At 30.0% G+C, this 22,745-nt stretch overlaps 1 protein-coding gene across 1 annotated transcript in view; it reads left to right on the top strand.

The window, feature by feature from the left end:
- Positions 1 to 20,428, top strand: part of LOC129219362 (nephrin-like) — an 80,020-nt gene extending 59,592 nt beyond the window's left edge. Inside the window, exons 7-13 of the mRNA XM_054853739.1 lie at positions 1,641 to 1,928; positions 3,714 to 4,016; positions 5,518 to 5,646; positions 12,186 to 12,213; positions 14,672 to 14,766; positions 18,205 to 18,344; positions 20,186 to 20,428. Of these exons, the coding sequence (XP_054709714.1) occupies positions 1,641 to 1,928; positions 3,714 to 4,016; positions 5,518 to 5,646; positions 12,186 to 12,213; positions 14,672 to 14,766; positions 18,205 to 18,344; positions 20,186 to 20,428 (1,226 nt within the window). The remainder of the gene's footprint in view (positions 1 to 1,640; positions 1,929 to 3,713; positions 4,017 to 5,517; positions 5,647 to 12,185; positions 12,214 to 14,671; positions 14,767 to 18,204; positions 18,345 to 20,185) is intronic.
- The last annotated feature ends 2,317 nt before the right edge of the window (positions 20,429 to 22,745 follow it).

Here is a 22,745-nt window from a genome sequence, read left to right as displayed (position 1 = left end):
TTTTTTTTTTCGTTTTAGCGCTTCCTATTAGCCAATTTTTGCACTATGTTTTTAGTACAATGAATATGAAACGCATAGTCTGGAGTATATGTCGTCACAATTTTATGTCATTATGACGCATGCACAGCTAAAAAAAGTTGGAGAAGTTCAATTTTGACATATCTGTATGATTTGCTTTGTTTAAAATAATCATAATCGTGAAATAAAAAGTACGTTTTCTGCAATTGGACGGGTACTAAAATGTTAAAAGTGGTAATTTTGAACAATTAATATTTATTCATACTTAATTAAATTTTGCCGACTTATGGTTTTATGCATGGCAGACAATAAATAGGCAACGTCTTAAAGTCATAGGATTTTAAAACGCATCTTTTACACTAAGGAATTATTGTTGCCAGAAGAGAAATAATATTCTTGCGGATATTGCCGGAAGCGAGCTGCAAAGAGTTAAAGACTTGCAATTTGGATTCATCCCAAATAATAATATCAGTGTGGTTTCTGCTTAACGATTCATTTGTTTTCAAAAGGAAATACGTTTAGGTATATGTTCTCGTCTTCATTATATTTTCTGCAAAATGAGTGAATTGCAAATTCTACTACAGGTAAATCTTTTGTGTTAAACGGAAATAATATCTCACGCCTCTGTATTATTTTAAATATTTTCAATTAATACAGTTTTAAATGTTACATGAAAAGGAGGTAAGATAATAACATGATACTGAATTTCTGTTTCTAATTTCCATAAAATAAAACTTCATGTATTATTATATGTATTCTGACACAAATAACAATGCAACGAAACCTATATTGTTGCTTTCACGACAACTAGTTAGTTTTATAATAATGAATGCAAATAGTTAGCGTTTGAATTTTAACTGATATTCAATAATTAGGTATCTCCAAAATTTTTCGAGCTTTTCTTTTAAAATAAACAGCGCGTTTCTCAAATTCTACACTTTAGCACGAAATGTATTTTTATCGATGTTTTACCTATTTACTTAACAGAGCAAGTTGTTTCCATTGCAGTTAGTGTATTTTAGCTTTGTTTCTTCGTTCTTCTTTTTATTTTTGGCATTGATTAATAATAAAACAGTTTTAATGTTAATTTAAACTGTATCTTTAATTCAAAAATATTTCGTGTCTTATTTATCATTTACCAGTATTGAAAGTTGAAATTTGTCTCCGTTTTTTTTTCTTCTAAAGTTTTTTTCTAAGTTTGTACATTCAAATGTTAAAAGTAAAAAGTCGCCTGAGTCTAACAACCTCTTTTGAAATGCTTTACTTGATGGACTTTATTGAAACGTAAAGCCTAACAAGTTGGGGTTGCGAGTTTAATACTTATTCTAAAATAACTAGTTGTTCCCTCCAAGCCTAAAACTGTAAGCTATATTTTTAGTGTGTGTGTGTGTGTGTGTGTGTGTGTGCGTGTGTATGTTTTTTTTTTAAATCTCAAAACAGTATTATTTGAAATTTTATCCAAATGATAAACACATGAGAAACATGACTAACGTTAAAAAAAAGAAAGAAAACGGGCTGAAATTCGTAAAAATACGCATTTTTAGTTCTGAACGGAATATTTATTATACTGTGCGCTGTGCGAAAATGAATACGCATTTTCAATTGTTGCACATTTCTTGCAGATTCCCCTGTATGCAAACAAGATCAAGAAACTACGTATGGTGCAATGCTCCATTATCCGGTTCAAATACCATGCGAAGTGGAGGCAGATCCTGATGATGTTGCCTTCAGATGGGAATTTAACAGTTCTACTGGAAATTTAGAGCTCGTGCCAACGTATACATCCGGAACAAAGAGCCTTGTGAACTACATACCCCGTTCGGAAAGTGATTTCGGAACCCTGCAGTGCTGGGGGAGGAACAGCGTTGGAACGCAGAGGACACCATGCTTCTTCTTTGTGATACCAGCAGGTATTGACTGGTGGGTTACTCTTGAGAACCAGGTATAGTTGTTAGACATTCAAAAAACAGCGAAAAAAGTTAATCAGAAACTTACTGGGTGTCACAAGGAGCTGGAATTTCTTTCGTTTTGAGAAGCCGTGTAAGCTGTGGAAAGTAGATAAAAATATAAACATTACTTGCTAAGAATAAATTTTACAGACGAACATAAAACGTATGTATGAGCTGTTTTTAAAAGTTAACTTACAATGAATGATAATCAATAAAGTAATTTTTGTTTCCTAAACTAAACATAACAAGCATAAAATATTTTTTAAACTTTGTGCCTCTTCAATGATTGGCGAATGGGCGTTAATTCAACTAATACAAACAACGTTAGAATGGTAGAATGGGACAAACAAAAAAAAAAGTTCGTTTCGATGTTATGAAACTAAACACATTTTCTGAAGGGAGCAAATATTTGATAATGTCAACATGCGGTTTTTTCAGCTAAAATTCATTCAAAATAAAAGACAAAGGAACTCAACATTTGGGATCTAAACAAACATCAACTTCGAGCACGCGCGCATATATAGTTTCGTTATATATTGAAGATTTTATCTGAAAAGTTAATAATATAAAAACTTAGAGGGAGTCATTAATAAAACTGTTTTAATTTGTAATTAACCATTCAAATTTTAACACGACGTTAAAACTTTTATTCAAATTTCATTAGAAGATTTGATGTCTATTTATTTTAAGGCAAATTGAAAAGAACATTCGAGATTAATGAGCAACTGAAAGTGTTTGGGTTTGGTTAGACAGTCTGCCCTGTAACGAAAGAAAACTCTAGCTATTTGTAAAGGATAGACATTTTAATAAATATTAACAAAACATAATTATACTTACGAAGAATGTTTTAAAATATCCAAATATAACACACATATAAGTTTTTTTTCATGAAGATAGAAAGTCTATATATTTCGTTAAATATAGTGTTTTGACAGGGAAAGATTAATTGCCAAATAATTAAAAAATATATTCAAAATTTTCAAAAGCAAGCACGGGTACTAACAATTCTAGGTCTTTAAACAAATATACTACTCAAAACGCTTCAAAAATGAAACTGAATATGTCTTTGAAAGTCACAAAATCATTCATTTGAAAAAATAGTTTTTTTTTTATACATTTTTATTTTTTCAGTAAAGTGGAATAACGACGTCTTTCAAATATTTTTCTGACGGTAGATTTCTTGACAGATATATTTTAGTCTCATACATACTACATAAAATAAAGCCAATAGCCTTATTTTTAAACATTTCATATACTTAACTTCTGTGTTTCTTAAATGATAAGTTATAATTTTTAATTAGGTCCAAAAACATTGCAAAATTAATAAACGTACCAATTTAAACTCATTATACGTCAATGTATTAAACTAAATAGATTTTTGTTTGCAGAGGGGATAATATTTCTTGATACGAAAACGTTTTTTTACATAGCTTCTTTAAAACAAACCAAAACAAAAAAAAAATCTTAGTAACCATGCGCTACTAAAATGACATGCTTACAATGATGTAAAACACAGCCCTATTTTAAGATTTCTCTACCATGCGTATTTTAATCATAGAAGTTGTATTACTTTATTTTGCAAAGTTAATTTCTAGCAAAATTAATGAATAAATTTGGAAAATTTTGTACTTATACTTACTATACTAGCATAGCTTCAAATGCATTACATGCATATTGACTTCAATACCTCATATTGACCTATAACAAATTTTGTGCAATAACAAACATCGTTATTAAATCTTGCAGAGCCACCACAACCTGTTCACAACTGCAGCCTTACTGAAGAGACAGAAACATCTTTTCGAATTTCTTGCATGGAAGGACGGGATGGCGGACTCACTCAGTATTTCTTCATGGAAATTAGAGACATGGCTAGCAATGTGCTTCAGCAGAATGTTTCCGCCCAAACGGCTGACTTCACGGTTAGAGGACTGTATCCAGGCTCTAGATATACGATAAATATATTTTCTAGCAATGCAAGAGGAAGAAGCAGCCCCATAGTTATTCATGCAGCTACAGCTGCTTCTCCTGAAAGTCAAACAAGACAAGGTATTGACACTGATTATAAGTTCTTAGTTTATAAACACACATTCGTGTACTGTTGTTTTTATGTAATAAACTGAGAGTCGGTGAGTCTGATTGTTTGAAAGCATTGTTGAATTACTAGACATTTCTTCCGAACATCTATTCAGTTTTACAGACATGTTGCTTGATTAAACCTTCGGTTACTGCCGAGCTGGTTATTACATGTTTTCTGTTTCCTCACGTCGTACAGTCTTTCAGTGTATATTTAATAATCCATATAAAATTGCACAACCTTGTGCTTTTTTTATTATAGTATATTTTTAAATCATAAAGAGTAGAAATATTTTTTTTAGCAAAAAGGCTTAGCTAGCAAAAAGGTTTACGTGTAACAGTCACCATTAGCGAACACGGAGGATCTTCGTCCAACTGACGTTGGACGAGTCCGTTGCTCTACCGATCAGGCTACCGCGACCTGGTTGTCTCAATAACAAAGTATTTGCACACTGGTGAATATATTGATGAGATTAAAGTATATACTTATAGATGCAATAATATGAGTTTAAAAGAAAAAAAAAAACATGGTAGCTTATGTAGTATAAAATAGGCACCAGTGGTGTGACGAAAGAAAAATACAGGAACAACTTCAAATAACTCTCGGTTTTAATGCGTACTGGGAATCCTAACAAGGCAGTTCATATCCATTTACGGACCCTTGAGACCAAACCATCAATCCTCAAAAGTTAAATTCTAACTAAGGAAATGGTCAAAATCTTCTCATAACGGCCAAAAGTGCTCATTCGGCACTTTTTGTTGTTATGAGACACGTATATTTAAAAGACACACACAGAAACGTATTAAATTCATGAAAAAGAAGTTTTGAGATAAGGATTAAATAAAAGAAGAATTATGTTTCAATCGGAAGTAATAATGTTAATGGGTTTTTTATTCGCGCAAGACTTCAAAAACACCTTTTACATCACTATCTAACAATTATAAACAAGTTATAATAGAACGTTTTTTCTAATTTTACAAATAACAAATGACTGCAACAAGTATGGAAATATTTTAAAGATGAAAAGCTTAGAGCAGGAATTAGTAAAGGGAGGGAGCAAGTCCAATCATTGGCTTAGCAAAAGCTGACCCAAAAACTCTAGTCACGTGACTCAACAACGACGAATGGTAGGCACGTTTTTAATGAAATATGCTAAAGAAACCTGAATTCTTCCAATGCTTTCTTTTAAAATATATCTCCTGGTTTTGGATCTTGGCTTCCCTTCCTCCATTTAATCTCTTCTCAATGATGTAAACATAGTTTTGTAGTGTTTGTACCTGATTTGCTCGCAGTAAGTACAGATAAATTGCTTTCACAATGTTAGAAAAAAGATTAAATACAAACTATAACTTTTAAAAGTTAACTTAAAGGTTTACATAAATTTCGATACTGATAGTAATACTTACTTTTTACAATCAAAAAAGTTCGTTTGCACTGTACAAAATATATAATAAAAATAATTATTATTTTCAGATGACGTATGGCAACTAAGTTTAAGCCCAACGATACTGATACTTTGTGGCGTAGTTGGTGGCATCTTTCTAGTGATTCTCCTTATCATCTTAGTTATTAAAATGCATATAATTAGAAGAAAACGCAAAGGTAAGTTCAAAGTTATAAATTGCTACTTCTTAGTATTGTATGCATATTGAACATCTGTTGTCTAACCTCCGACGTGATAAGAAAGGGAGTAGGGAGTTTGACGTATCTGCGTAAGTGTGTATCTGTTTGGGGTACTTAACGAGTGATTTTGATGATTCGTTTTTCTTCGACAGGATAATTGATTGAGAGCATTTTCAGATAGGGTTATCTTCGTAGAAATTTGATTACTGAAGATATAAATTAAAACATGTAGTAGAAGTAGTAGCAATCCAAAGGACAATTTTTTGCGTCTTATGGAATTTGTTGAAATTTACCAAGTTACACAGAACTGAAATTCAAACCCTTTTGAATAAATTTAATATGTAGCACATTTATTTATGTGACTGGTAAAGATTTCATTGTTAAGAGACAAAGAGAGAAAGCCCAATGATTTAAGATTTTTATCTGTTGCCAGTTTCTTTTTATTCGAAATTAAATAATTGTAACTTGTTTTGGTATAGAACAAAGCTTTTAAAATATCTTCTTGTTTTTTTTTTCTTCTTATTCTGCTATTGTATGAAAAAAAAAACTATTGTTCCTTCTTTGTGTTTTCCCATGTTTTCGAGAAATAATGAAAAATATAGAGGAGATTTGGTGTAGATGAACCACTTTTTTATTTTAATTTTTCTTACTAATAATTGCGTTGATGTAAGTTTTTTGTTACTAATCTTACTCACAAAAGGAAAATATCGTGTAAGATTATAACTATTGTTCTCTTAAACAGTGATTTAATTACCTTTGTTGACATTTTTGTTCTTGTAAAAAATTTTAAAAAATGCTTCGAAACGTTTCAAATTGACTCAACGTGATTAAAATTGATAGACATATGAACATATTGTTATACTGATGTACACTGCAAAAAAAAAAAAAATCTGTTGTTTTTACAGTATAATACTGGCAGCTGACATTCCAAAGAAAAACTAAAATTTACGATCCTAAACTGTAACATTTGCAGTAATATTCTGTCTTATAATGGAAATGCCCTGTGAAATTAACAATGATTTACTGTAAAATTAGCAGTAATATACTGTTTTTTAATGAAACTGCCCTGTAAAACTTACAGTATCAAACTGTAAAATTAGCAATAACAGTGCTTGTTGAAAAGCAACAGGTAAAAGAAAAATACGCCAAAAAATCAAATAGACTTGATTTAAACTAAAAAACTCTAAATGGAGTCCTTAGAGATTGAACTAAGTGAAGTGCTTTTTGATTCTATAAATGTGAACTGATTTCTTAAATTGAAAAAAAAAAAATCTTCGTCGTTTTATTTTCCTATTGCATGTTTTTAACTTAAAAATACTGTTTCAACGGCACTCTCAAAACTGATTGATATATTACATTTATTGATTGATCAAGTACTTTTTATCCCATTTCTGAAAGAAATCTTGCCATTTCTAGCTTTATAGTTAAAATATGATAAGAGGAAAAAAGTGACCTTGTAAAGAATTAAAAAAAAATACCGAATACTATTCATTTAGTACTGTAAAAACTGACGGATAATATCTTATTGAAAAACAGGTAAAATATGTAAAGAGGAGATAGTAATGTCAGTAAAACTCTAAAAACAAAAAGCATCATCGTTCAATATCATTATCCTAATCTTCAAAACTGTGCAAAAATTTGAGCAAATTAACGCGTCCAGTTGTACAACAGTGATTATTTCTAATCGGAAGTATTCCATCATAGTTTGAATTAATCTTGATTTGTTTTTAGAATTCTGCAAAAAGTTAGTCTATTTAGTCGTAGCAACTACTTTTCCTACACAAACAATAATCTCCGACATTTTTAGCACTCTCCTACTTTGTTTCTTCACAATGTTTCTTGTTAATTCACCAGTGTATCCATTAAAAATCAAAGCCTCACAAAAGGTTTTTTCTGAAGAAACCTGACGTATTTGAAGCATATGTCTTTTTATGTCTGTCTCGTCCAATTTCCATGCCCACGTGTGCATAAGAAATAATTCTTTAATAATGCACGAAATTGGTGGCGGCTTAACAGAAGGCTCTTTTGATTTAATGATAGCTGCCACACTTGATTCTTTATCTTTTCTCAGAGAAGCTCAATCAAAAAGCGAGGGAAGTTGGGGACCAAATTCATATTTGAGATGATCTAGTAAATTATTGTTTTATTTCAGAACAGCTGCAATCCGAACTAAAAACTGTGAAGACATAGCAAAACACTCATTTCTTAATAATAACCCTGTTTTCCGAATTCAACTTCCTACTTCCCAAAAGAACTTCTTAAAGTTGTAGGCAGTAATTTTTCACAGACATTTTTTTTCCATTGTCACATAATTATATGGAAATATATTTTTAAAAAGGCATTCTTAAATAACTATTTGCTACTTAAAATGCACAAAAAATGCGATTTTCAGACAAGAAAGATCTTTTTTATAAAAAAAAAAAAGTTTTGAACCATTTTTCACGAACTTGATCGTTACTGTGAGTGTTTTTTTTAAATTCTCTCTTAATATCAAAAAAGTGATTTCGAACAATTTTACGATTTACGGTAGTTTTAAATAGCAAAGCAGATCAGCAATGAATTTTTCAAAAGGAACGTTTTTCATTTCAGACAAAAAACACTATTTGCAGATCATATATGTTTACAGCTTTTTATGAGGAAATGTCGGTAAAACACAAGTATCATTTCAAACAGAGTACGTAGCATGTTTCAAAATCAAAGAATAAAAACTGATGACTGAGGTATAAGTGAATATATGGTTTAAAATGTTGCACAAAAGGTTATGTATTTTAGTAGCTTATGTGTTCTGCAGCATATTACGTAGAAAACAGAAATTTCAGTTTTTGGTGTCAAAACAAATGTTTGATATTTTTTATTGGTTATTCTAGGTTATGTATCAAAACATTATTACTTTTAGAAACTACATGTTTTTTTCAGAACAAAAAAAATCGCTTTTGTCTTAAATGTAAGGGAGACAAAATGCACCCGGCGGTCATCCTTGATCCGCCATTTTAAATAGAAGTTCAATTGGTAACTTAGGGGATTTTCCAGGATTCGTTCTACACATGTTCAGGAACATATCCTGAAAAATTAAGCTAATTATAAATTTCTTGTACATCGACTCTGTTTTCGGCCTAAATTTACTGGGCTAATATTGCAAAAGTGAAAGAATGAACTTTTAATTGTACATTAAAAGAGAAGACTTAAATTAAGCCTAATTAGAAATTCTTCGTTGTCAAACCGCGGTTGAAAAAGTGCCGTTTTCGTCATTTTGAACCTAAAAATGCCGATGAGGGACTAAAAATGGGAACCTAATTAACGAATTAAACCTAAATACCTCTGTGCTGATTTTTGTGCTTAATGACGTTGGATTACTGATTTTTTGAATGGGAACCTAGTTTTTCTTCTGTTAGAGTTAGGTTTGCATACTAGAAGCTCAAAAAAAATAGGTTGATAGTAGTAGTCTTTTATGATGAAAAAAAATGCTTAAACTTTAGAAGAAATAAAAAATGGTTTTTTTCCATCCCCAAAAACGTGAAGTTTGTTAGGTGATAAAAATTTGAAAATTCTAGAGTAAGAAGCAGTTGCATTGCCGTTTAAAACGAAACAAAAACTCTGTTTTTTTTTAGGTGTCGAAGAGATATAAACCTTTAAATAAAACATTTGTTTTTTGGTAAAAAGATATGTTTTATAAATATAGTTATTTAAAATTAAGCTATTTGTTGCTTAAAATTATATTTTGGAAATGTTTTTCAATGAAACATGGTTATATGTTCTCTATAAGGCCTATATCCAGTGTACTTGTCCTGTTTTAATCAATGTGCAAAAGTTATTATTATATTACTTTAAAGGTTTATATCTCTTCTACGACCTAGAAAAACAAGACAGTTTTTGTTTTGTTTTATAGGGCAATGTACCAGCTTTTTACCGTACCATTTTAAAATTTTTGTTACCTACAGGTAGATTTTATGGAGTGAAAAAACCCATTTTTTCAGTTTTTCGTAAGTTTAAGCAATTTTCTCATCAAGAAGGACTACTAGCATTAACCTATTTTTTGTGCTGCTAGTATGCATTACTAAATATAACAGGAAAAAAAATAGCTTCCTACTTTAAGTCCCTCATCGCATTTTTTAGTCTCGAAATGACGAAAACGGCTCTTTTTTAACCCCAATTTGACAACGGAAAATTTCTATTTAGACCGTTTTCGTCATTTGGAGCCTAAAAAAAGTATGTGACAGACTTACAGTAGAAAGCTAATTTTTGTTCCTATTGTAGTTAGTTTAAGCATACTAGAAACACAGAAAAAAATAGGTTGATTCTAGTAATCCTTTATGATGAAAAAATGGCTTCAACTCATGAAAAACTGAAAAAATGGCTTTTTACACTCCATAAAATCGATCTGTTGGGTAGGTGATAAAAATTTGAAGATGGTAGGGTAAGAAGTCGTTACATTGCCCTTTAAAACAAAACAAAAGTGTCTTGTTTTTCTAGGACGTATAAGAGATAGGGGCGGGGGCCTAAGGTTTTAGTAGAACGCACGATAAAATTGTAGGTTTTGGTTTTGTATCGTAACAATTTCGGTTTTATTTCCTAGCAGGGTTCTTGAACTTCAAAGTAAAAAGTAATATTTGTATTATTTCAAATCCAATAATTATTTTATACCAAACTTTAAAAATATTTTTAAAACCTGCTTTGCTCTACCAGAGAGCTCAAAGCGGGTAAGCTTAACTAATTGTAGTTTGGTACATTTGCAAATTAAATATGAAGTTTGATATGATTAAAATAATTGACTAGCTACCTGCCATTATAAAACGATATGTAAAAAAGTTGTTAATATCCCATTTAAACTCACCACATTTGTTTATAAAACATAAAAAAATAACTTTTAAGAGTTATACTAATCCTATTGAAAATGAAAATCTAAGTCAGCACACAAGTCAAGAAATTATAAATTGCTTGAAGGAACGTTTTTTATTTCGATAATCATAACCCTAAGTTTAAAAAAGAAAGATACGAAATTATTGTCGTAATGTGTAGGTGTCAGGTGTCAGAAGAACGTAATATTATTGACAATCAAAAGTATTAGCAAGTCTTCAAATAATCACAAGTTTCAAAACTTTTTTTTTTTTAGAAATGCATCATTTTTCTTTTAACTTTAAACCTGTATGCACCATGCCGCTTCGCTGGGACTGATTAAAACTCGGGGGTGTTCATGCAAACACGACATACGTATGAAGGGGGGCATACGAAGGCCTACCCGCTTTTGGATCACCCCCTCCTATAAGCCTTTAAAGTAATACAATAATAACTTTGGCACATTACTTAAAATATATCAAGTAGACTGGATGAATACCTTAAAAAATACCACTATCCAAATTTGATTGAAATACATTTGCAAAATAAATTCCTAAACAACAAATAGCTTTCAATTTTTAAACAGTTTTTGTTTCATTTTAAAGGGCAATGTAATGTCTTATTACCCTAGCATTTTCAAATTTTTACCACCTAACAAATATCCCGTCTTTGGGGAGTGAAAAAGCACATTTTTCATTTTCTTTTAAGTTTAAGCAATTTTTTCATCATGAAGGTCAACTAGTTTCAACCTATTTTTTATGTGCTTCTAGTATGCATAACTAACTACAACAGGGAAAAAATATGTTTCTACTTTAAGTCCCTCATTGACTTTTTCAGGCTCGAAATGACGAAAATGGAAATTTTTCAACCATGGTTTGCCAACGCAAAATTTATAATTAGGCTCAACTTAAATCTTTTGTTTTTATGCACAAATATAACTTAATTTTATCCCTTTACAAAAAGCCGTGTTTGAGCTTCCTACTAATTTAAATAAATTTACTAGAGCTTTTAGAAAAAGGATCAAAAATACTGAATTTCACTCATCCGCGGAGCAAAAAATTGACTATATTTCAGGAAAAATTTTTCCAAGAAAAAAAAACTGCTTATGGATACAGAATATTGGTATATATTACCAACCAAATTTCAGCAAAATAAAAAATGATGCGACACGAAAATTTCTGAAAATTTGTTGATTTTATATGGAATGACCGAAAAAAGATAATATGTTATATTCATTTATTCTGCATTTGGCCTTATTTTATTCTTGTTATTTAGGAAAATGAAGTATGTTAAAAATACATTTTGATTTCATTTTTAATTTTTATCATAATGTGTTTTTGAATATTATGTTTACTAGCCAAACTATGTGCAAACAATATGTTTTTTTTTAAACTCATTTAGCCCTAAATTCAATTATAAAAGGAGCACCAAATGCACTTCAAACAATACGTTAGTTTTCTATTGGTTTTTGTAACATATACAAAAGAAAACTAAGGTTTTGATCACATTTTGTCTCCATCACTAGGTACGATTTTAAATTGCATACAAAAATATTTTAAGAACATGTTGATAAAATGTTATATTTTTAAAATATGAAAGCGTTTTGATATTTTGATGCTATTCATGCACAAATAATTATGCAAGAAAAATGTTTCCATTCACGCTCACATTTTTTTTTCTTTTAGATCATCCGCCTATCACTGGCAACGAAAAGTAAGTTTTGTTTTATATAGCATTTTAATGTATTTTTACATATCTAGAACAAGGAATATATAACACTTGCAGTACCTGCAAGGTGCCCGTGCTAAGAAGTTAAAGGTAGTTCTTAGAACATTTAAAAAAAAATCCACGGCTTCCGCTCCTCTTCTGATATGAAATGTTCATTTTTCTTCCTCCAAAATGCATACACACCTTTTCAAAAGACCTATTCAAGTATCATTGGAATTTAAAGCTATTGGCCAAAAACACATAAAAATATTAACAGTAGCTTTAAAACTTAAAACAATCCTTCAACTACTACAAGTTCATCTCTTAACGCGCCAAGAAACCACGCTACCGTATCCCTGCTCTTTAGCGAGAAAAGCGTTTTTTTTTTTTTTTTTTTTTTTTGCTGTTATTTAAAGTGTTTCGCCAAATAAACAATGTTATAATAAAAACGTTACAGAGAACAATCACAATTGAATAATACCACAAATAAAATTATTTACTTACATAAGTAACTAACTTCAAATATAAGAACAAAAGAAAATGTTGAAGAAATAATTAAAACAAATAAAACAAAACCGAACAAAAAAATCCTACAAAATCAAATTATGTACCTGAAAATAGAAAAAAAAAAAAAAAAACGCATTCAAAAATCTGTTCGCATATCACAATAGCGTAGCATGGGCATGGTTCTTTGCAGCTATACACACTGTCGGCCAGCGTTCTCTCGAAGAGTTAGCTTACCCCCGCCATCTATTAGGAATTCATAGAACTAAACAATTAATTAAACACTTAATTTGCAATTGCAAATGTTTGACACAAATCCTGTGAGAGTCCAGTATTAATTGTTCTGAAAAGTTTTTGCCCTTTTTTAAGATTAAAAGGGATTTAAAGTAATGGAAAACTTGTATTTTCTGCAAAATAAACTTTTTTTTTTAAAAACAACAAAAAACACCCTTCTACTTTTTTCTACATAGCAAGAGAATGGTTTAAATATGCTACAAAAAAAAAGATGCAGATCGTAGTAGGTACTCCGAAGATATAACTTATTTAATCTCCCAATTGAAAAAACATAAAATCTGAATTTATATAAAGAGTGGCAACACCCAACTGTTAATAAAATACTTTCTGTAATTCACACTGAAAGGGAAAAACATTAGCTTGAAATTGATACCAAATTCAGCTTAATTGGTTGAAAAATAAAGAAATTAGAGAAATTTTCTGAATTCATACCAAAACGGTGACTACGAAAAATGATCAAAAAATCGAATTTTTGAAAAAATTCTCCAAAACTTAATTTTTATTCAAAAAATCTAAAAAAAATAATTTGGGCTTTTCTCATATATATCTATCCATTTGTAAAATAATAATGGAAAAAATCGGAGACATGACGGCACAGCCGACTATTTAATTTAGGCGATTTGACGTGGAATGATCCACAACACACTTAATTAAGAAAAAACTAATTAGAAATTAAGAATTTCGGGTTCGAGGTGCACGCCTCCGGGGTACGTTCGATTTTTATACCAAGTTTCAGAGCTGTAGGTACTATGGCCGTCGGGTACAAACAAAGAAACACTGTTGCTCTAAAGATAAAAGCTTAGTTTATGTTCTTCCGAAAGCGTACTTTATCGTGATAGCAACTAATTTACAATGAACTTAGAGCACCTTTATTTTTCTTGTTGCTTTTGAAAATTAATTTTAAATTTGAGAATAATTAAACGTAGAGTACAGCTCTGCAAATTTTAATAACGTTCTGTTTTAATATACTTTAACTTTAAGCGCACTCGAATAGTGGGGAAAAGGAAGAGACGGTGAACGGTACAGCTCGTTTTAATTATAAAGAAACGGTAACTCTAAGCTCATTAAAGCTAGAAATAAGACCATTTAATATAAAATTGCAATTTATTTAGAAGAAATATTAAGTGCTATCAACGTTTTCTTTTCTACTTCTATTAAAGCATTTATTTATAGCAAATACAAGGTAGTTAATTTTTACCTTTGAGGGATGTAGGCGTCTAGATAACAATTATAGTTAACAATATAACTCATTATCATGTAAAATAACTATCATTACGTTACTATTTCTGTTGCAAGCATCAGAAGTATTATTGTAGTAATAATAATATAATATAATGCTAATAATAATAATAATAATGTAAACTATTATTATTAATATTGTTATTATTTTAACTATTATTATTTATGTCATTATTATACAACTATTATGGTTAATATTATTGTTGTTATTTTATAAATATTAATGTGTTTCAATGAAGTTTAAAAGTGGAAGGTTAATAACAATTTTTGCTGCGAATTACGAAGTTTTCAAAACTACGCAAACTTAATCTTTACTGAAGTAACTATGTATCATTCAAGTGTATATTAGTTGAGAAATAAATTGTAAGAATGTGTGTTATAAATAACGTTTCATTCTGCTGGAAAAAAATGTTCATTCATTTTTAAGGTCTTTGCAAAATTCTGAAAAATCTGGAGATAATTGTTCAGAAGGTTGTCCGTGTTCTGGACGTGAAGATGAAAAAGTTCGAGAAAACATCCCAGGTTTGTGAAATATCTAAATATCTGTAAAGAAAATGATTTTTTTTTCATGCAAAACGAAATGTGCAAAGCTTATGTTATTGTTGTTATCAGTGCTATACTGATATTTCTAAATCAATGACTAGTACTAAAATTCGAACAACTTAGAGGTTACTTGAAGCATGCATAATTTGTCCATTGTACTCGAACCAAAGGTTTAGAAAAAAGCAAAAAAAAAAAAAAAGATGTAAAAGTAGGTTAATTCTCATGTTAGTAAACAAAAAGAAAAAATAATGCTTTCATATGAGCAAATTACATTGCTTGCAATGTTTTTCATATTGAAGAAATATTTTTATTAATCCTTTTTTCCTCGTTCTCCTCAAAAAGAAAAGAAAGAAAGAAAAAAAAGAGCTGAAAACTAGCAATTTTGATCCCAGTGTTTGTTTTAATGGAAATGGAGTTCAGAGACTCATAAAAATAGTTATTTCTTTCGAAAGCAAATAATATTGCTGGATTAATTTATTTTCTGAACTTGATATGATGTTTTCTAGAAATTTAGTAAACTTCTTTTTTTCTGAATAAATATTCGAATTTTTTTTATTTTATTTTATTTATTTTTTTTTATTTACATTTGACCCTACTGAAATTCCTTTTACCATTCATTTGAACTACCATCTTTTCACTAGTTCTTTCTATTTTTTTTTTTTTTTTGTTTAAATAAGCGTTTTAGTGCACCTGTTGTTTTCACTGGGATTAATTTGGCACTTTATCGTCAATTAAAGTACCGAACATAAAACATGCCTATGTCCACAAAGATTTTAAGGTATTTACAAATTTAACGATATCAAATAAATGTTTTGTTTAATTTGCCTTCCGATTTCAAATTCTATCTTCCGAAGTAATGTACCTGTAAAGACGAATCAGTGCAATTTACTGCCAAAATTATGGGAGCATCTTTATTGGAGGTGGTTCGTTTGAAAAAGGTTTATCATGGTTCATAAATAGGGCATTTTTATTATCAATGACTTACTTTCTGGGAATTTAAATCCTAAGGTTGTTCAAATCTGACAAGCACTATACATTCCGTAAAATAGACGTTCAAAAATCAATACGTAAAATTTATCTCTATGAATAATAGAAAAAAAAATGAAGCACACATCTTGCAACATCAAGCAGTATTTTTTTTCTTCAAAAAGCATGTTTTGACAAAAGGGGTACAGGTTTAAATGCAACTTGCATGTTTTCAGAAAGAGCGTGACTTATTTAGATTCCACTGCTTTCATTATGAGTAAACATTTCGTAAATGGAAAATGTTCTCTTTTGCATAAAAACATAAACATAAAATATTTTGCTTTAATGCGATCAGTGAAGCAGTAAAAACGCACATTAACTACAACATTGTATATAATCATATGATGTTTTGGTGCTGTATAAATTTTTCATATTTCATTAAGAAAGCATCGGTTAAATGTCCAAAATCATTTATTTTATTACATACTGAATTTAATCGATTTCTCTTCTAACAAGGCCATCGTTTCCAAAATATTCCTTTTATTTTTGACTGTCTATTTTAAAGGTTAGAAACAAGCAAAAACTATTTAGTTAGATTTTATTGTTTAGTTTTAAGTGTTTTCCATTATGAATTATTTTTAGTTTTAATTATTTCACCTAATTCAAATAAGCGCAAATTATTTCTTTTAAAGAAGGCGGGTTATTAAGTTTAATTCCTAAACTTGAAAATTAGTTTGTACACGGTGAAAATTAAAAACTAAAGAGATTGAATAATATATTTTTAGAAACCATACTTACTCATTGCTGGGACTTACAAAAATTCAACGCAAGAGTGAAGGGTAAATTTTTGCTTATCAATGATTTTTGTTGTTGATCCATATACTAGAACGTCCCTATAACATTAGTTTGTACATTGTGCTTAATAATCTGTAAACTAATAAAATTAAAGCACGTTGCGACGATGCTAGAAATAAATATTTCTTGTTGAGAAGGAGGCAAAGTTTAACAGGTGGTATACCAGCAATTGAAAAAATGTAACTTACTGAAGAAAAAAATATTGTTAAGAAATATTTTTCAAATATTACACAAACTCCAATCATCAGATCGTAAATTTTGCGTAATAATAATTTGCTGCGTAGCGTTTGAAGTGTTTGGAATTGTTTCGTATTTGGAATCAAGTTATAGTAAATAATTTGGAACTGTAAACTCTTTTTTTTTTTTGTTTTATCGAAAGGCATTTTTGTAGATTTTGGAATGCAGATGATGTGAGCGTTTTGAAGTGAAAAAATATGTAAGCAAGTTGACCATCTTTAAGCAAGCGCCTGTTTGACCGAATGGCTAAGGCGCTGGACTGCGGAATCGGAGAATGCGAGTTCGGGCCTCCGAATCGAATATTAAATAGGGACTTTGATTAACGATACCCAAGGATCGCAATCTTTGCACAACGAGATATAAAACCACAGTGATGCATTCTATATACAAGATGTTTAAATCGATGCGAATAAAAATTGTTTGACTCTTGCTTTAGTTACCATAAACATATAGATTCCGATATCATTATCATCATATTCTGATGATAATGATGCTGATGCAAGAGTTGCTGCAATGTTGGATGACTATTCATTAGTGTCATTGCTGTTCATTTCGAAGAATACTAATCAATTAAATTTCGTATTTCATGCATCTGTAAATTTACTTTTTAAGTTAAATTTTGTAGTTGTTTGTATGTATAATAATATGCGTTATTTTTCATGCACGATATTGCATTACATGAAAATTTTAATATATTTTTTGTAGTATTAGTTTATGATAATGTTAAAAAAATACTTCATTTAAAAATCTTTCATGTACAATAAAATATTCCCTGGTCATTCAAAAAAATGCACACGTAATTATTTAAGATTTTACTTCGGTCGGCAATGCCGGAATTCCTGTCTTTTTTTCTTTTTTGTCTTACAATGAAACACAACATTTTAATTGCAAGATTTCCTGATCTCATTTTGTTTCATTTCTTTTTTGATGCATCTTAATATTTTCGTATTAATACATTTATTAAGTCAAGTCTCGAAATTACCGTCTACGTAAAATAAAAAGTGCATTCTTTTTTAATGAACTTTAGTACTTTAAAAAGAAAAAATAAATTGTTAGCATGTTTTTGTATCTCTACATAGATACTTTTTTTGAAATAATAATTATTATATGTAACTAACTTTCAATATTGCATTTTCTCAATGTGTTCTTGTACAATAAATACGTGCGAAAAAATTCTAAACCGCATACCTTCAGAAAACACAATTTTGAACAAAGACTAGATTTCTGCGATTAAAAAATAAACAAAAGAAAAACGTCAACATTAAATTTAACAAAAAATATTCTTAATTTACAAGCGTGTTTTTGCTTTGTATTATTTAATGAACGATAATTTTCTTTAAAAAAGTATTACTTTTACAGATGTTGTAGTATTCAGTGAGAAAATGAAGCCAGGGGAAGAAGAAACGTTTGCAGGATTTTCACCAGAAAATGTCCATTGGAATCGAATAGCATCAAATTCGGTTACAGAAGAATATCTTTCACCGCAAGTAAAAATGAAGGTACGTTGCTTGAATGATGAAAGCAGTCACTCTATCATTAAACGTGTATGCTTAAGATATGAAATATTGTATATAATATTTCGAGTTAAGTTTTTGCAATAGGAACTTTAAAGCATTTGATAAATTAAGCTTTTCTAAAAATATTGTTTCTTGCATGTTTGCATAATTATATTGCATAAAATGCATAACAGTTCAGAAGTAATGCTTTTTTTTAATTATTTAGCATGCTTTATCTTTAAGAAGAGGCAATATTATTAATTGGATAAACTAAGATACATAATTTTACCACGCTAAAAGTCCATTAAACCAAGCGTTTAAACTTTTTTTTTTTAAAATATTGATGTTAATGCACGATCCAGTAGCCTCAGTAACTTTTTCGAGTAAAATGCTTAAGAAAAAAACTGTTTAACTTTTTTAATATAAATTAAAATTCAAAGAATAGCTAGTATTTTCTTAAGTATTTCATCTACATAATTTTTAATGTCAGGAATTGCATTAATGAATAGTTCAATTGGTGTTTTTAAGCGAAGAAATTGATATGTAGCCTCATGCTCCAATAAGTACAGTTTTTTATCCTATATGTTATTAATTTAGACAATTTTTCACTATTTTTTTAAAGCATGCTGTAGTTTATTTAGCTTTTGTTATTATCCTTAATAATCTTGTAACATACAGGGTGTCTGAAAAGTACTTGACACATTATAAAAATGCATCGAAATGCAAGAAGTTGAATGAATGTGGGGTTTGCGTTTAGGGGACTTCGGAACAGTTTGTGCAGCTTCAGTCATTTGTTCCTACACTATTTGTTAGAAATGAGCACGAAAAGAAATCGTGAGTATACGAAGTTTTCTTGTGGACGTGGAAAGATTTTTGGTACCGTTTAGATATTATTCTAACAGCTAACGGCAATTTTGAACTCTGATAATGAAAGGTATTAATTTATCATTACTTATAATAAAGCTCAAACTTTGTCCGGACATCTGGATCTCTGTCGGGATGTCTCTCTGTGACACGCGTAGTGCCTAAACCGTTCGGCCGATTTTCACTAAATTTAACACAGCATTAGTTTGTAGCATGGCGGTGTGCACCTGGAAGTGATTTTTCGAAAATTCAAGTTTGCTCTTTTTCTATTCCAATTTTTAAAATATTTTACCAAGCAAATTATTATAACGTGGTGGAGCAAATTACCATAACCTGGACGAGCAAATTATCATAACGTAGAACATGAGCGAGCAAATGAACATTAGCAAATTGTCGAGAAATTCATCATCCATTATTTGTAAATATACACGCTAACCAAGTGACCTTTTAATTTTCTACTACGGGCAAAGCCGTGCGGGTACGGCTAGTGTTTTATAAAATGATAAAACATATCATATTACCTTTGCTTTTCTTACTGTAATGGTTAACTTTAAACGCATTTTTTTAATGCCATAAAAATTTGAGAGCTTTTTAAGAGCTTTTTGAGTTCTCTGTTCCAACACCAACTCAATCACTATTTATTGATATTCAATGAAACTGCTTTTCATTTTCTTTGCTTTTAAGAAGCAGGATTTTTAATCAAAAAATTGAATATTTTCTTCAATAAATAATAAGCAAAATACTTAAGAAATAAAATATGGTAATCTGTACGTATCATATTATGGATATTGTGCAAAACATTACGGACAACTGCAACATTTTCTTGCTTTTCTGTCACTGTAACCACAGAATCTCTGTTACATGAAGATTAAATCCGTATTTTTTACTCAGAAATTTGGTGTTCAGTAATAGAATTACTAAAAAACTTTATTAACATATTATGTAATATAATTTTAACATTAATATGCTTTTTCTCTTAGTTGCAAGGGAGCACCGGAGTCTGGCCACAGACAACAGATTGGCCTCCAACAGCAGTGGACGCAGTTTCCCTTCAATTTCATCGACCAGCAGAAGACAACGTGGGTCAAGATCCCAGGCGCAACTTGCCAATGCACACGTTGCCTACTATTGAAGAAGCACCCATAATCACTTCATCACCATCGGCGACATCTGTGATAACCAAGCAGTCCATTAGCTTACCAGCCAGGCAAACGGATGTCTGAAGGATTCAGGGAACAAGCTTTCTCGGTTAGTACACAAATGTCAAAAAGTGTTTAGCTCTAGTACATGCCTAAATATTGAACAAATATTTTTTTGAGGGAACCATTATATTTTTATTTGAACTGTTTTGATATATTATTTATTTTGATATTTTTTAAACAAAATTCACGGTACACAACAATTCGGTAAAGAACTTTGTTTTTAGTTTTGCATGAATATTAATTTGTTAAATAACTGAATGAATTTTTCCTTTCAGTTTTATAAGTAATTGAAAATGATGTATTAAAAGCAATTGGTTAAACTGAATTATTTTAAAACCCACATTTTGCTTCAAATAATCATAAGTTTATTACACGGCATAAAAGTAGCACGTTAGAAAATCAAAGATATTTTTCAATTTAAAAATAGTAATCTACACTACTTGTTTGCGTCTATTCTTCCTAGATGCTTGTCAATTTTTTGATCATCAAATTTACCGTTGATTATTTGTGTAGTAATAAGACATTGTTGACACAAAGACTCAGTAATATCTATGCTTTAGGTTTATCAAAGTAAACTAATGCCTATAGAAATGTTTAGTAAAATACAAAATGCCGATGAAAAAAAAGCTTTTTTTTTTAAAAAACTTCTTCCATTGCTTATTGGTGACTAATTTGTAAATGAAACAAAATCTTAGGAAAAAACGTGAAGCTTCGCTAAGTACCTTTTCCCATACGCGAATAAAGAAGCTATAATTAATAGAAACGAAGTTTAAAGACACTTAATCACTTGGAGGCTGACACATTGCTTCTTTCCTTGCACAGAAAAGCACAATCCCGGCAGCTTTTGCGGGTAAGGTGTGGATTAAGGATAATTGTCGATTTCTGTAGGCAGTGGTCTTTCTCAACAACAGTGAAGTCAGTAGAATATCATTGGTAAAGCCTTCCACAGCGTCGAAATGTTATGATTAGGTTCTGCGCAGCTTTCAATGACCCTTGTGTGATTCCCATTGACTTACAAGCAACCTACCCCATCATTAAGTTTCTGCAAGTCTGAGCAGATATGGATAACTATTATAAGTTTTAATGAGGAGTATATTATGCTGATGCTGCAGTATTATTGAACAGATGAACTATTCAGATCAACAGAATATTTCTTAAACATTAAAGTTCTAAATGAACGTGTATTTCTTCTTCCTTTGACAGATTTCTGTCGTTGTTTTTGAAAAACATTTCTTTTTAGTATTATACACACTTTTATTGCTCGTTCAAACGTTTAATCTTGCTCAAAACCAATTAATTGGCCTAAAAATGTTGTTATAAGCAAAATAGTAAAAAAGAGACAGAAGAGAACTGTTGCTTTTACAAGATCAAAACTTGTTATTTTATTGGAATGTGAGGTTTCATGCAGTTCCAAAATGTGTATATGTAAGAGCTTTAACAATTTGTGCTGCAGAAATATTGGTTTACTTTCAAGCACTTTTATAATGTGTGGATTTGTTTACATTTCAGGTAACATAACGTGAAAACTATGTTGCTTTTAACGTGAAACCAATATCGAGGTTGAACAGTGAACAACCGTGTCCTTCCATCCGCTATGAAAACTGCAAATTACAGTGTGGAAGTGCTTATTCTGAACAGGCCTCAGACTACCATGAATTACGTTATACTAGACTTAGCAAGTCAACGAGAGGAAGAAATTGAAATTTCTTTGTATGCATGAGCTTACGTAACTCTTAAACAAAAATCGAACTCTAGTGTTTAAAATTATGTGATTTATGAGAAATACTTAACTAAATATTTTAAATTAATAAAAAGCATTTTAAAAGCATATGTAACACTTACAAAGTATTACAATTACGATACGAACTGAATCCCCTGAATTGGTAAATGAAATATTTTGTTGGGTTTTTAAGCTTTGCAATAAGTGTTAATTCAATATATAATCTTAATATTAAAACTACAAGTACTGTTTTTTTTTTTTTTTAAATTTGAAATGAACCATCACTACTTACCAAAAACTAATTGCCAACTTGTTTCATGGATTTCTATCCTCTAAGTTTATAACGATTACTACAAAGAAGCATGCCTATACTGAATTGTATTTGACCAGTTCTATAAAAAGCCGCCATTTTTTCCCACATGTGACAGCTCATTTCAAATTTCATAAAAAAAGAAAGAAAAAAAACAAGGATTTAAAATTTAATGCACGAAACCTTTGCCTACGTTTACGGTACACATAAGTTTGTGATTTCTTAAGCAACAAAGTGATGTTAATTCATTATCATATTTTATGGACTATATTAGTTCTCACATGTGTGACCAAATATTCTATTTTCCT

Source organism: Uloborus diversus, chromosome 1 (assembly GCF_026930045.1).
Source record: "Uloborus diversus isolate 005 chromosome 1, Udiv.v.3.1, whole genome shotgun sequence".
Taxonomy (NCBI): Eukaryota; Metazoa; Arthropoda; class Arachnida; order Araneae; family Uloboridae; genus Uloborus; species Uloborus diversus.
Note: the sequence above shows the minus strand (reverse complement) of the source record. Positions and strands in the feature narration are given on the sequence as shown.